Genomic DNA, 14613 nt, shown 5'->3' with positions numbered 1-14613 from the left:
TAAACTGAAAGAAGATCAGTGAGGAAGTTCAGCCCGACACGTTTCTACTGTAATAAAGTGAAACTGAGTGATCAGCAGACGTGTTGTCCGTTTATATCGCTGATAAATTAATCTGGTATAATCTCACTAAATCAGCATTAACAAGTCAGGAATGTTCAGGCTTTGGCTGCAGCAGCAGTGTTGCTTTACCCTGATGGATGTGTTTGAATTCTTCATAATCTCAGAGATTAACTGCTCCTTCAGTAATCTGTAAACTGCTCTGCAGGGTTTCTCCCTGTGTGATTGGTCAGACGCTGCAAGCTCCGCCCCTTTCACGTGAACGCTCACATGTAGGTCTGGGTTGAACCAGCGAGTTGAGAACCTGCTTGGTAGTAACGGTGATCAGGATTGCGCATGTCTGGATAAGTTAACCCAGGAAACAGAGAACCTGGATATGTTGATCAGGGTTCATAGTTCAGGCCTCAGGCCTCCTTGTAGAGAGCAGGACTCTATTGTTTTTGTAATGTTTCTCATTCTTTTCTCTTTCTCCTGACGAGGCATTGAGCCGCACACGCACACGCACACGCACACGCACACGCACACGCACACGCACACAGACACGCACACAGACACAGACACAGACACAGACACAGACACAGACACAGACACAGACACACACACTTCAAAACAAAAGTCCTTCTTTGGTAAAACTTTCAAAATCTATATTTTCTCAATATTTAAATGGGCCAGAGGCCATGAGGCTGATCCCGACGGGCCAGAGGCCATGAGGCTGACCCCGACGGGCCAGAGGCCATGAGGCTGACCCCGACGGGCCAGAGGCCAGAGTGCGAGGTCCCGATAAAGGCTGCTTGCAGCTTTAATTTTAAAAGATTTCACAATGAATGCTATTTGACAGCTGTGATTTGTTTAGTAAGAGTTTCAAGACTATATGTGTGAATAAATTTCATCAAAGAAAGAAAGACTCTAACACGGTGAAACAAACAAAAGTAGTGTTAACTGAAGATTAAATACTGGAAAAGAAACTTTAAAAAAAAAAAAAGAATCAATTCATTCCGGTATTTTCTGGACTATATGTCCCTTTTTGTTGTTGTTTGGCTGCTGATGCGACTTCTATATAAAATTATACAATTACAAACCATTTGTAACGACAGGACGTCACTGTATGACAACAGAAACCTGCTACAGGACCAGACAAACCTCCTTTACTGCTTTATATGACTGACAGACCAAGAGAAATGTCTTCAAAAAGAAATAGGTCTTCAGCAGGATTTACAGTAAAACTAGAACCCAGAGAGCAGCAGCGAGAGTTCAGAGTGCGTGAGAAATGCCTGAGAGACTTGAGGATGCAGAGAAACTGTTACCGTGCTGAAGAGAATAACTCAGGACTTACGGTCCAGGTAATATAGTTCTTGTTTGCTACTGTTGCCCTGTAGATTGTGTTTTGACGAGGTGAGCAGGGGGTCAGAGGTGACTCACCCCTCCACGTGAAGCCACAGGCTGTACTGGTCACACAGCTCCCTCAGACGGCCCAGCTTGTCGGTGTGTCCAGCTCCTGGCGTCCCTGCAAGAGACAGGTAGATATTCACAGACTCCTCCTGACGTCCTCCAGCACATGCAGACATGACCTGTCTTCACTCACCGGCGTTAGCAATGAGCAGCAGAGGAAGCTTCCCAGCCTCCACGTCCTCTTTCATCAGCTTCTCCAACAGGGCCACGTCCTGAAACAGGATCTCAGTCTGAGTCACCTCGGTTGTACCTGAAAAGCTCATTGTGCTTCAGAACGTGTCGTCCTACCATCTGGTGTTGGGATCCAAACACGGTGTTGCATGGCACCGTGCACAGACTGGAGAGAGGCAGGCCCAGCTGAAAGTACAGGCGACAGAGCATTAAAACTACCATCACAACTGGTTGACAAACATGTTTCACTTCAGTCTTTCCCAAAGTGGTGAAAGCAGTGACGCTGAGCCATGACAGATTCACCAAGTTCACCTACACTTTTCAATATTCACTTTGAATTATGTAAAGATAACTCGGAGACTTCCATATAACTCTGAGTTATATAGGTCTATGGCCCTGCTCCTCCTCCTCCGGCTAGCGTCAGTAGCTTCTGCAGCTCGACTGAAGCATGTAGTCCGTGCTCGTTGAGCTTATTAGGTGACATCGCGGACCGCGGTGGGGGGTGAGGGAGGCAATGACAGCATCGTTTTTCCACAGATGATTGTCTTTGCCGTCCACACCTCACAGGTGTGCCCCTTTTTGGGCTGCTAAAACGCTGCCTCATGTGGCTGATCAGACAAAAACGGTTTGTTTATGTGAACTGGCCTTCTCGTGTGGACGGCCCCTAAAGGTCCCTCTCGTGCGCTCTACTGAGAACAGGCTGTTCATGTGTCTGGACATTTAAATGCTAATGACCTCTCCACATCTACTCTGTCTCCAGCAGCGTTAGAGGAAAGAAAAAATGGTGCCTGTTTGCAAATTTTGAGGGCAGAGCTCAGCTACCTGTGAGAGGGTCAAAGTAAGTGTCCACAGTGTTAGAGTAATTTTATATATAGTTGCCATATCCGTGCTTAATTATATTCATGTTCAAGTTCAGTTATATTCCTTGTGTTCTTTCTTAAACAGCGCCTCTGAGGCGCTGCCCACTAATCATATGTTCTGAGCAGGTCAACCTGACCGAGGCTGATAAGCAGGATGAGCGTTATCCACACAGCTGCGCGGGGGATGTCCTTTGATTGTACTCATAGTTGATAAAACTGTTAAAGCTCACAGAATGTTTGTTTCTATGATATGTATCCTGTAAACCCTCCCCTTTGTTAAATGGAATACAAACGCAGGAGAAATGATCTGGGAGCAGAGTGGATAGGAGGTGTACTTGGGCACACTCCTAGCCATTTCTCCTCGAGTAATCAAAAGCTCATTCTGGTGTCTTCTTCTTTCTTGCAGATTTAATAAATGTCCGTAGCCTAAACCTGACACACAGGGAGGGGTTATTTCCCCGAATGATGTCATGAAGGGAAAATATGTGATCTGCCCGTATGAGCACACATTCACTAAAAAGGTAAATTATTGGAGTAAAGTTACTCTGGGAGATTGTTAGAGTAAAGTTACTCTGGGAGCTTTCCTTCCCACCTGGCTGCAGAGGTGCTGTCCCAGCCCCGGCCTGCAGGAGGCGCTCTGATAGATGACAGGCTGTCTGGAGCTCAGGACGGCGTAGCCCTCGCAGGCGTATTCTTCGTAGCGGGCATTGATGACCAGGCGGCACACTTTGACCAGACCCTCCCGGTCGTCCTCATGGAAACATGCAGAGGCGTTCTCATACCTAAGAACATCCAACACGTCCCAAATTATCCACATGTCCAATATGTCCAACACTTCCTACACGTCCAACTTGTCCCACATGTCCAATACTTCCAATATATCCCACATGTCCAACTCATCCCACATGTCCAACTCATCCCACATGTCCAACATACCTAATACTTCCCACATGTCCAACACGTCCAACAATTCCCACATGTCCAACACTTCCTACATGTCCCCCACCTCCAAGGCATCCACCATGTCCTACTTGTCCCACATGTCCAACACTTCCTACATGTCCCCCACCTCCAAGGCATCCACCATGTCCTACTTGTCCCACATGTCCAATACTTCCAATATATCCCACATGTCCAACTCATCCCACATGTCCAACTCGTCCCACATGTCCAACATACCCAATACTTCCCACACATCCCACACGTCCAACAATTCCCACATGTCCAACACTTCCTACATGTCCCCCACCTCCAAGGCATCCACCATGTCCTACTTGTCCCACATGTGGTCTCCTGCTTGCTGGCCTGAGTCTGAATCACTGTCTCCGTTATGTGTGGGGGAGTGTTTTGTTTTCCTTGGTGTCACCTGGACTGGTCTGGGTGGATTCCAGGTGAGTCTATCGGCATGTTGTACCTGAACAGTTTGCAGAGCCACAGAGTGGTGTCGGACACGATCCGTGTGGTCAGCTTCCGTAAGCGCTCTCTGTCCAGCACGGAGATGTAGGCCGCCAGACTGTGACCCAGCAGGGCCATGTGACCCTGCTCGCCCACATTCTGCATCCTGCTGCATATACAAACAACAATAGCACTCACATCAGGGTTAACAAGATCAATCATGGACGAACCTCAGTGAATGAAAACACAATGTTTTGAATGTATGAAGAGGCTGATAAAGGTTATAATATAATTATTATTATTATTATATTTCTGCTCAGTCATTCAATATTTACACAAGAAATAATTACTTATTAATTTTTGTCTTAAAAACCTTGAAAAGAACCAAAAGTTTGATATAATTATAATAAATTTTATTAAACATACTTCAGTAATTGTAAAAATCTGCAGAAGAATTAAAAGATATTTGAATGAATTCATTGAACTCATGGAAATAAACTAAAATTCTAAAATTCACCATCAGAACCAAAATTGGGAATTCAAAACAGTTATTGTGTACATGTAAGTGTAAAACAAAGCAGAATGTAATGAATTCAGTCGAGTATTTAATTAAAAAAAAAAAAAAAAAAAAACTGGTGTGGAGTCATTCTTGCTTCCATGGGGATAATCCACAACATGTGAAGGCTTATGGACTTCAAAAGTGGAAGAAATTTGAGAATTTGTCTCTGTTGTTCTGCCGTTTGTTTTAGGAACTGCTGTCGTGTGACTTCAGAACAAGTGTGAATGGCAGCATATGTTCCTCAAAACGGTTTAAATCAGAACGGATGAAATTAAACAGTATGTGAAAACCGGAGCACTTAACCTGAACTAAGAAATGGCTGCAAATTAGTGTGTGTGTGTGTGTGTGTGTGTCTCACTGCTGGCTGTGCTTGTCCTCTTCCTCCTCGTCTTCATTTATGAGGTTGTGGACCTGGTGCAGGATGGTGGAGACGTCCTGTCCACTGCACACAGTCACAAAGAGCCAATGGTCAATAAAAACGCTCCACATCTCCTCCCATCGTGGTGGTTTTGTATCCTAGTTGTACATTTTAAATCTGTGTTGTGGTATTTGCAGTTGCCTTTTGGCGTGTGTGGTGTAGTGACCCATCCGGTCCGTCACACAGAAAAGTCCAATGTCGTTTTCAGCAACAAACAAGTTCACAAGATACATAAATTTACAAATTTTTCGAGCAGCATGAAGCATTTGGACGGCAGTTTAGGTCAGATAAACCCCCTTTGTCCAGGTTCACTTGTAGAAAGTAACATGGGAGAAGATGTTTCTGGAGGGAATCAGGAATATTTCCTCCATTAAACATTGGAAAGTCCAGAATTCATTTCAGACTGGATATTCATAGACGTGTAGCGAATCACAAAGATCCGATGAAACAACAGTTAACCTGGGTGACGCTGCCCCCTCCCCCACGCAAAACTCAGTGAAAATAGCCCCAGTCATTTGTGCTGCATGAGCGCTGGAAGAATTATCGTATTGTGCTCCTTTGGTTTTTATGATATTAAATAAATAAGTTTTGAAGTGCCTGAGCATGAGGCGGAGGTCCCGCACGCCGGTGCAGCAGCAACGGTGCAACTTGTAGTTTCACGCAGCTCCCCCACAACGTCCAAATTTAACAAACACGGTCTCAATCGTGAATGCTGCAGAACTATTGTTTGTTATTATTATTATTGTGAAGACTAAGACACATCGGGAGTCCTGACAGTCGTATCTTCAAACCAAAGCAGCACAAACGATTGAGACCATTTTTGTTCAATTTGAAGAATGTGGGGGGCTGAGTGATGACATCATCTTAAAATAATCTGGGTTCAAAAAGTCCAGGACATCTATCATATGGAGGAGATAACATACTTATTTAGACTCAAGAAAGACGTTTTCATTACGAGGTGGAGACACGCTTTGTCTGTTTTTCAGCAGTAGTTGGTAATACCTCCTCTGATACCTTGAGTATTTGCACCATGTACTGTACCTGTACTCCTGGACTTTGCACCATGTATCTGAGTTTTGGATGGAGGGGATTTGTGGAGTACTTCCTTTTCTTTTTACTGTTTTTGTTGTTTTTCATTGGTAGCAGGCAGCAGGATTACTACTGCAACAACACGTCATCAGAAGGTAAAACTAACCTGTCTCTAATCCAGCTCACGTTCCCCATTAGTGGGTGAACAATTCAACGGTTGGTCACTTCGGATTATTGTTTACCCTTGCATCTTTATACATGACTCTATAGGGAATTTATATATGTCTATATATATATATATATATATATATCAATATACAGCAGATATGTACACTACCGTTCAAAGGTTTGGGGTCACTCAGAAATTTCCTTATTTTTGAAAGAAAAGCACTGTTTTTTTCAATGAAGACACTTTAAACTAATCAGAAATACACTCTATACATTGTTAATGTGGTAAATGACTCTTCTAGCTGCAAATGTCTGGTTGTTGGTTCAATATCTACAGAGGTGTATAGAGGCCTGTCCCGCCAGTGTTCTAATGGTCCAATGTGTTGCTCGTTGTGTCAGAAGGCTGATGGACGATTAGAAAACCCTTGTGTAGTCATGTCAGCACAGCTGAATTCAGTTTAGCTGGTTAGAGAAGCTATAAAACTGAGCTTCCTCTGAGCAGCTGGAGGATCTGGAGCATCACATTTGTGGGGTGGATTCAGGCTCCAAATGACCAGAAAAAGAACTTTCATGTGAAACTCGACAGTCTGTTCTGGTTCTTAGAACTGAAGGCTATTCCATTGCCAAGAAAGTGAAGATTTCCTACAGCGGTGTGTCCTCCTCCCTCCAGAGAACAGCACAAACAGGCTCTAACCAGAGCAGGAAGAGAAGTGGGAGCAGGAAGAGAAGTACATTAGAGTCTCTAGTTAGAGAAATAGACGCCTCACAGGTCCTCAACTGGCAGCTTCATTAAATAGTACCGGCTAAACGCCAGAGTCAACCTCTCCAGTGAAGAGGCCACTCCGGGATGCCGGCCTTCAGGGCAGAGTGGCAAAGAAAAAGCCAAATCTGAGACTGGATAATAAAAGAAAAGATTAATCTGGACAAAGAACAGAGACATTGGACAGAGGAGGACTGGACAGAAGTGTTATGGACGGACGAATGGGAGTTTGAGGTGTTTGGATCACACAGAAGAACATTAGTGAGACGCAGAACAACTGAAAAGATGCTGGAAGAGTGTCTGACTCCACCTGTCAAGCAAGGTGGGGTAAGGTGATGGTGTGGGGTTGCTGTGGTGCTGGTAAGGTGGGGTAAGGTGATGGTGTGGGGTTGCTGTGGTGCTGGTAAGGTGGGGTAAGGTGATGGTGTGGGGTTGCTGTGGTGCTGGTAAGGTGGGGTAAGGTGATGGTGTGGGGTTGCTGTGGTGCTGGTAAGGTGGGGTAAGGTGATGGTGTAGGGTTGCTGTGGTGCTGGTAAGGTGGGAGGTTTGTTCAGGGAAAAGGATTTTGAATAAGGAAGGCTATCCCTCCATGTTCCAGCGCCATGCCGTCCCCTGAGGACAGCGCTTGGTTGGAGCCAGTTTCATCCTCCAGCAGGACAATGAGCCAGAGCACCTCCAGAGGGTGGAGGAGTATTTAGAGGAGAAGCAGGCAGCTGGTATTCTATCTGTAAAGGAGTGGCCAGCACCGTCACCACATCTAAACCCCATTGAGCTGCTGTGGGAGCAGCTTGACCGTATGGGACGCAGGAAGTGTCCGTCCAGCCAGTCCAACTTGTGGGAGGAGCTTCTAGAGGTGTCGGGTGACATTCCTCCAGATTACCTCAACAAATTAACAGCTAGAAGGCCAAAGTACTGCAATGCTGGGATTACTGCAAATGGAGGATTCTTTGACCAAAGCAAAAATTGTTTCAAATAAATACCATTATTTCTAACCTTGTCAATGTCTGGACTATATTTTCTATTAATTTTAAAACTGGTGTGGTAAATAAAAGTGTGACTTTTCATGGAAAACACAAAAATGTCTGGCTGACCCCGAACTTTTGAACGGTAGTATATACATGTACTGGATGTGTCAAAGACTAACTACAATATTGTCTATCGTTAACATTTTATTATTTTGATATATTCTCTGGTATAACCTCTCGGGTGCTTGCCGGGTTGTTGTTGTTGTTTTATGTATTGCTATACTATGTTGCTACTTTGCTTTTTTTTTTTTTTTTTTATTTTACCTGAAGTTTACGAATTCAAAAATGGTTGTGTAGTAGAGAAACTCTCCATCATTTTACTGTACTGTGTTGGCTGAAATGAATAAAAACTTAAGTTTAAAAAAATATATTAAAATACAGGAGCACAAACGATTGGGACTATTTCCACTGACTGGAGTGGAGTGGAGGGCCAGCTTCACGTAGGTCACCTGTTACACCTCAAGCAAGACCTCAGGACTGCAACCGTTTTACTTAAACGGACGTTTTACATGTCTTGCCATCAAATTAATTAGTCTGGAGGCTTAAAAAACAGGCTTAACTTCAAAAAATATCATGTATTTTAGGATCTGATGGAGTATAAAATTAACTACAGAGACTTTATCATATCAACAGTTTCAGCAGTTTTTCATTGTCAGCAATTTTAGCGATTGAGTAGTTTCACCATGAACTTCTAATGTTTGGTGACATGTTAGGACGTGATACACATTATACTTTTACACTGATACACATTAACATTTTTCACCTCAAAGTGTGAAATAAGTAAGACGAGCAACATCTGATAGGAATGCACACATAGTTGTGTAAAGTGTGTGTGTGTGTGTGTGTGTGTGTGTGTGTGTGTCTCTTACTCTCCCTGAAGAGGTCCTGGAATGCTGCTTCTGCTGAATCGTGGCTTCTCTGTTCCTGCATCCAGCCCACTGAACAGATCCACATCACAGGGACACAAAGGGTTAAACTCAATTCATTTATCAAAACTTTTCTTCATTTGCATCTTCATTGTTATTTGATCCATATTTTTAATTTGCTGCTTTCCTTCCTGATTAATAGTGGACAAGAAACTCTAAAGTCTCTGTGATTCCCGGTTGACAGTTGTGGAGAATCTGAAGCAGAACAGATTCATTCATCTGCTCTAATGTGAGACAAACGGAAATGTAAAGTCACTCAGTTCCATGTTTTGCTTCCTAACGGTTCTCATGTTTGCATTTTCTTACGACCTGTAAAGGAAGATAAAGGCTGAGGGCGGAACAATGTCCTCACTGCACCCGGATACATTCCTCTTCTGGAGGACAGACTGTCTGCAGCTCATAGCAGCACGGAACAGAGCAATACCAGCCACCAGGAGGCGCCGGCCGCCAGGAGGCGCCGGCCGCCAGGAGGCGCCGGCCGCCAGGAGGAGCCAACCACCAGGAGGAGCCAACCACCAGGAGGAGCTAACCACCAAGAGGAGCTAACCACCAGGAGGAGCTAACCACCAGGAGGAGCCAACCACCAGGAGGAGCTAACCACCAAGAGGAGCTAACCACCTGGAGGAGCTAACCACCAGGAGGAGCTAACCAGCAAGAGGAGCTAACCACCTGGAGGAGCTAACCACCAGGAGGAGCTAACCACCAGGAGGAGCTAACCACCTGGAGGAGCTAACCAGCAGGAGGAGCTAACCACCTGGAGGAGCTAACCAGCAGGAGGAGCTAACCACCTGGAGGAGCTAACCACCAGGAGGAGCTAACCACCTGGAGGAGCTAACCAGCAGGAGGAGCTAACCACCTGGAGGAGCTAACCACCAGGAGGAGCTAACCACCAGGAGGAGCTAACCACCAGGAGGAGCTAACCACCAGGAGGAGCTAACCACCAAGTTCTGGTTCTGCTGGACCTGACCTCCGCTTATCCGTTCCCGGGTGGTGGGGGTGACAGTCTGAGCACCGTCACCATTAAGAACCTTCCTGCAGGTGGAGAGCCCACAGGAAGGTGGAGAGCCCACAGGAAGGTGGAGAGCCCACAGGAAGGTGGAGAGCCCACAGGAAGGTGGAGAGCCCACAGGAAGGTGGCGCCCGGCGTGGGACATGAACCCTCTACCTTGAGATTATGAGTCTCATGCTCTACCAACTGAGCTGGACGGGGGTTTAATGAAATGCCATTCATACTTTTTCCACTTCAGTAATTATTATAAAGACTATTGTCACTTTGAAGATCTTTTCTGATCATTAAGCGTTTCAGTAATTCATCCTGTGAGTCCTCACCTCCGCCCGTCCTCCAGGATCTTCATGGCTTCACTCAGATGTTTCTCCACCTGAGCCAGCGTGGAGTCCACCATGCTTAATGTCCCTGAAAGAGAGTTAAAACCTTTTAATCCACATTTATTGTGAACAAAATCCTCAGTTAAGCTGAATGTCAAGTTTAAACAGAGCGGCCTTCAATAACTTCTAAACCAGGGGTGTTGAACCCGCGGCTCTTCAGCTCCTCTGGAGCGGCGCTGTGAAGCTTCCAACGAGACGATTTGGAAATAAACGTTTTCTTCCTTTGTTTTATTTGCAAAAGAGGAAAATACAATAAACAAATTGTAGCTACGACACTTCAGAAATGCAACCAGTTTTTGTATGTTTATTTTCTTAATTTCAGATAATAAACATAATTTGTGGCTCCAGACGAATTTGATTTGGTGGGAAAGGCTGAAAAAGGCTATTTGGTCATAAAGGTTCCAGACCTAAACCAAAGAATGAAGTTATTCTTTTAGTTTCTTTTCCGTGCAACAGCTTAAAAGTCTCTCTTTTGTCAGGATGTCTTATTAACAGATACGCAATAGTCAAGTCAAGTCACCTTTATTTATATAGCACTTTAAAACAGCTGTGGCCGAAGCCAAAGTGCATCACAATAAAAGACAAAATAAAATAAAAATAAATAAATAAATAAATTACAATAGAAGAGTAACAACAGTGAAATACAGTAAAACAAACAATAAGATTCACAACAATAAAACCAGGCCCAGAGTCTCAAACATGGTTAAAAGCCAAGGAATAAAAATGGGTCTTCAGATTAGTTATAAAAGTGGACCGGGGGAGGGGGGGAGGGGGGGGGGGGGGGGCTCTGTCCACTCTGAGCTTTGGTTTGGACCTCGGTACCTCCAGTAATACTGTGTTATCACTAGAATTAAAATCATCACCAAATATTCTATTCTTATGAAAACTGGTGTGGTTAGCCAATGAAGGAAATGTTACCGTCTTTATAATTCCCATGCAGAGCTGCATGATGCATCACTAACTTATCGCGATATCAGCATGTGACATATAAACATCACAGAAGACTGACTGAGTTAAGTTAAATCATGTTTCCATAATCTGCATTCAGGCTTCTAATATTCAAACGGCCTGATTTGTGCAGGTCTGAGGCCACACACACTTCACACACACACTTCACACACACTCCCAAAGTCTGCAGTTAACTTCCACTCTCAACACTGCCCCCCATGGGGAGCCATGGTACTGCACATCTGGTTCAGATTCTGTCCATGTCCATTAAACACCAATAGAATGAAGGCACAGCTCTGATAATGAGCCTTAACTTCTTCTCCAGCAAGTGAGCAGCCCTGGGAACCTCTGCATCTTTACAAACCAATAAATGTAAAGTTAAATCAACTGGATGTTTTATGCTGTAAATAATTCATATCTACAGAAAGAAACAGACAGATTGTTCAGTACAGAGCTGTTTATATGTAACACACAATATTTTATATTTTATTGTATTCACTGCTCTACATATTGCATACGTTTGATTGATTGCCTTCATTCATGATCTGCAAATTCAAAATATGAAAGAAAAGTGTGATTAATTGCAAAAGATATGCAGAAATTGTGATGTTAAGTTTGTCACAATTGATTGATGGACTTCTTATTTCAGATCGAGGAAAATTATTAAAAACAAGACATTTGAAACAAAAGTCCACCCTATACCAGAAGAGATGGTTTATTTAATTATCTATAAATTACGAGTTCATTTCCATGTTTATTAGCCACACATCACACATGTGAATGAGAATTCACTATATTTCATGGATCCCCTGAGAGCTGCACAGTATTTCACCTCAATGAGAGAATATGCAGACGATTCCATTCAATAAACCTATTTAAATACACAAACTGCATAAAACTTGGAAAACAAAAGCTTTATTTCCAAGAAATGAAGTTTTATTTCCTACTCAATTGGCAGCTGGTATAATTTCAAGGGATCTTTTAATGCTTTGCGTCATAACTTCTTCAGTATTATTATGACACTGACGGATATTTTATTACATCACATTTTAAAAGTCCAGATATATCCCAATATTGTTTGTTCCAGTGCTCCATGAAACAATCCAGCACTGTGAAAGTGACGTATTTTATAATTTCCAGGGAGGAGTGTGACCCGGGGCAGAGGAAGAGGAGTGTTTCTGAGGGCGTGGACGCTTCATTTCTACAGTTACTGTGTGTTTACTCTCCAATCAGTGAGGAGGAGGAGGAGGAGGAGCACCCAGTATATAACCCCGAGGAGCACCCAGTATATAACCCCGAGGAGCACCCAGTATATAACCCCGAGGAGCACCCAGTATATAACCCCGAGGAGCACCCAGTATCTAACCCCGAGGAGCACCCAGTATATAACCCCGAGGAGCACCCAGTATCTAACCCCGAGGAGCACCCAGTATATAACCCCGAGGAGCACCCAGTATATAACCCCGAGGAGCACCCAGTATCTAACCCCGAGGAGCACCCAGTATATAACCCCGAGGAGCACCCAGTATATAACCCAGAGGAGCACCCAGTATATAACCCCGAGGAGCACCCAGTATCTAACCCCGAGGAGCACCCAGTATCTAACCCCGAGGAGCACCCAGTATATAACCCAGAGGAGCACCCAGTATATAACCCAGAGGAGCACCCAGTATATAACCCCGAGGAGCACCCAGTATCTAACCCCGAGGAGCACCCAGTATCTAACCCCGAGGAGCACCCAGTATATAACCCCGAGGAGCACCCAGTATATAACCCAGAGGAGCACCCAGTATCTAACCCCGAGGAGCACCCAGTATCTAACCCCGAGGAGCACCCAGTATATAACCCAGAGGAGCACCCAGTATATAACCCAGAGGAGCACCCAGTATATAACCCAGAGGAGCACCCAGTATATAACCCAGAGGAGCACCCAGTATATAACCCCGAGGAGCACCCAGTATCTAACCCCGAGGAGCACCCAGTATATAACCCCGAGGAGCACCCAGTATATAACCCAGAGGAGCACCCAGTATATAACCCCGAGGAGCACCCAGTATCTAACCCCGAGGAGCACCCAGTATATAACCCCGAGGAGCACCCAGTATATAACCCAGAGGAGCACCCAGTATATAACCCCGAGGAGCACCCAGTATCTAACCCCGAGGAGCACCCAGTATATAACCCAGAGGAGCACCCAGTATATAACCCCGAGGAGCACCCAGTATATAACCCCGAGGAGCACCCAGTATATAACCCCGAGGAGCACGCTGAGAGCGGCGCTGCTCCATTTCAGATGAGCTTGAATATATCAGATTAATGTCTTTGTACTCATTTCCTAATTAGATGTAAATCTAATTTATTGAATCTGAAATTGGACATGGAAACATTCTGAAATGCTGTTTTTTGCTCTTTACATATCTCAGATCCTGTCGTCCTGAACTGCATGAATTCACAGTGGAAACTAGTTCTCAGCATTTAGTCAGCTTTTAACCATCTGCATGTTTAGTCACATCACAAGAACCATAAGTTTATGGTTAATATTGTGATATAGTTGACAGAGTACACATTAAATTACATTTAAAATGACTTAAACTGCTTAAACAACCTAGACCGATTAAACAAGTTGATAAAGTAAAACTGCTTCAATGGACAAACTATCTAACATGAAAAGGAGCTAAACTGGGTAAAACGTTTTAAGAAGTGAAAACGTTTTAAAAGGTAAAACTTTGATGGAAAGCGGGAAAACTTTGTGTCAAAGTCTTTGATAAAACATCAGTGGTTCTTAATCATACTTCTTTATAACTCCACACGAGCTGCAGTGTCGGGAAAGACAGAAACATTTTAAAGTTTCTAACCTGAGATAGTTTTATTTTTACTCATATTTTGCAGCTCCAGACACATTTGACTGTATTTAGTGTAAAAACGGCTCATTTACTCAAAAGTTAAAGACATACTGTCTGGACTTCAATTAAGGTAAAAAAAAAATACTTTTATCCTGCAGATTGAAGGAAAAGATGTACTTCTGTGACGTATATTATACCATTGAATGTTGGAGTTGGACTCAGCCCACTTTGTTTTTGCTCTTGTTGAAGCCATCACACTCCTACAGAGCGGCGCGACCACAGAGCGGCGCGACGCCCTGGGCGTCACTCTGGTTCTGGTCCGCAGGGCCAAAGATCAGGACCACAGGTGTGAACTACGTCCCCTACATGAACCAGCAGTACCACGGAGCACAATGCCAACACACTAACAAGCCTGGATGGAAACCAGCCGGAGTTCCTGAGTGAAACCTCGTGCAGAGCGTGGACACGCCCTAAATATCAGCCGATTTCAAACCAGCTCTCCTCGACGCACTGGTTAACCAGGGTGAACCAGCGCAGAGGAAACACTGTGGCAGGTCTCAGATTGAGCGTTTTGCTTCATTTTCCAGCTGATCTCATTTATTCTCTATATCTCCTCCTT

The 14613-nt window shown here is 44.3% G+C and overlaps 1 protein-coding gene across 4 annotated transcripts in view; it reads right to left on the bottom strand.

Annotated features, from left to right (window-relative positions):
* The window catches only part of pdxdc1 (pyridoxal-dependent decarboxylase domain containing 1), a 30481-nt gene that overhangs the window by 13955 nt on the left and 1913 nt on the right, over positions 1–14613 (bottom strand). For all 4 annotated transcript variants that reach the window (XM_080487613.1, XM_080487612.1, XM_080487610.1 and 1 more), the window contains exons 2-9: positions 10147–10231; positions 8761–8829; positions 4850–4933; positions 3952–4101; positions 3130–3319; positions 1795–1863; positions 1640–1718; positions 1477–1561 (exon numbers count right to left, since the gene is read on the bottom strand). In XM_080487613.1, the coding sequence (XP_080343739.1) occupies positions 1477–1561; positions 1640–1718; positions 1795–1863; positions 3130–3319; positions 3952–4101; positions 4850–4933; positions 8761–8829; positions 10147–10220 (800 nt within the window). In that variant the 5' untranslated portion in view covers positions 10221–10231. The remainder of the gene's footprint in view (positions 1–1476; positions 1562–1639; positions 1719–1794; positions 1864–3129; positions 3320–3951; positions 4102–4849; positions 4934–8760; positions 8830–10146; positions 10232–14613) is intronic.

Source organism: Lipophrys pholis (assembly GCF_963383615.2).
Source record: "Lipophrys pholis genome assembly, chromosome: 19".
Taxonomy (NCBI): Eukaryota; Metazoa; Chordata; class Actinopteri; order Blenniiformes; family Blenniidae; genus Lipophrys; species Lipophrys pholis.
This window is presented reverse-complemented; position numbering and strand designations above follow the sequence as displayed.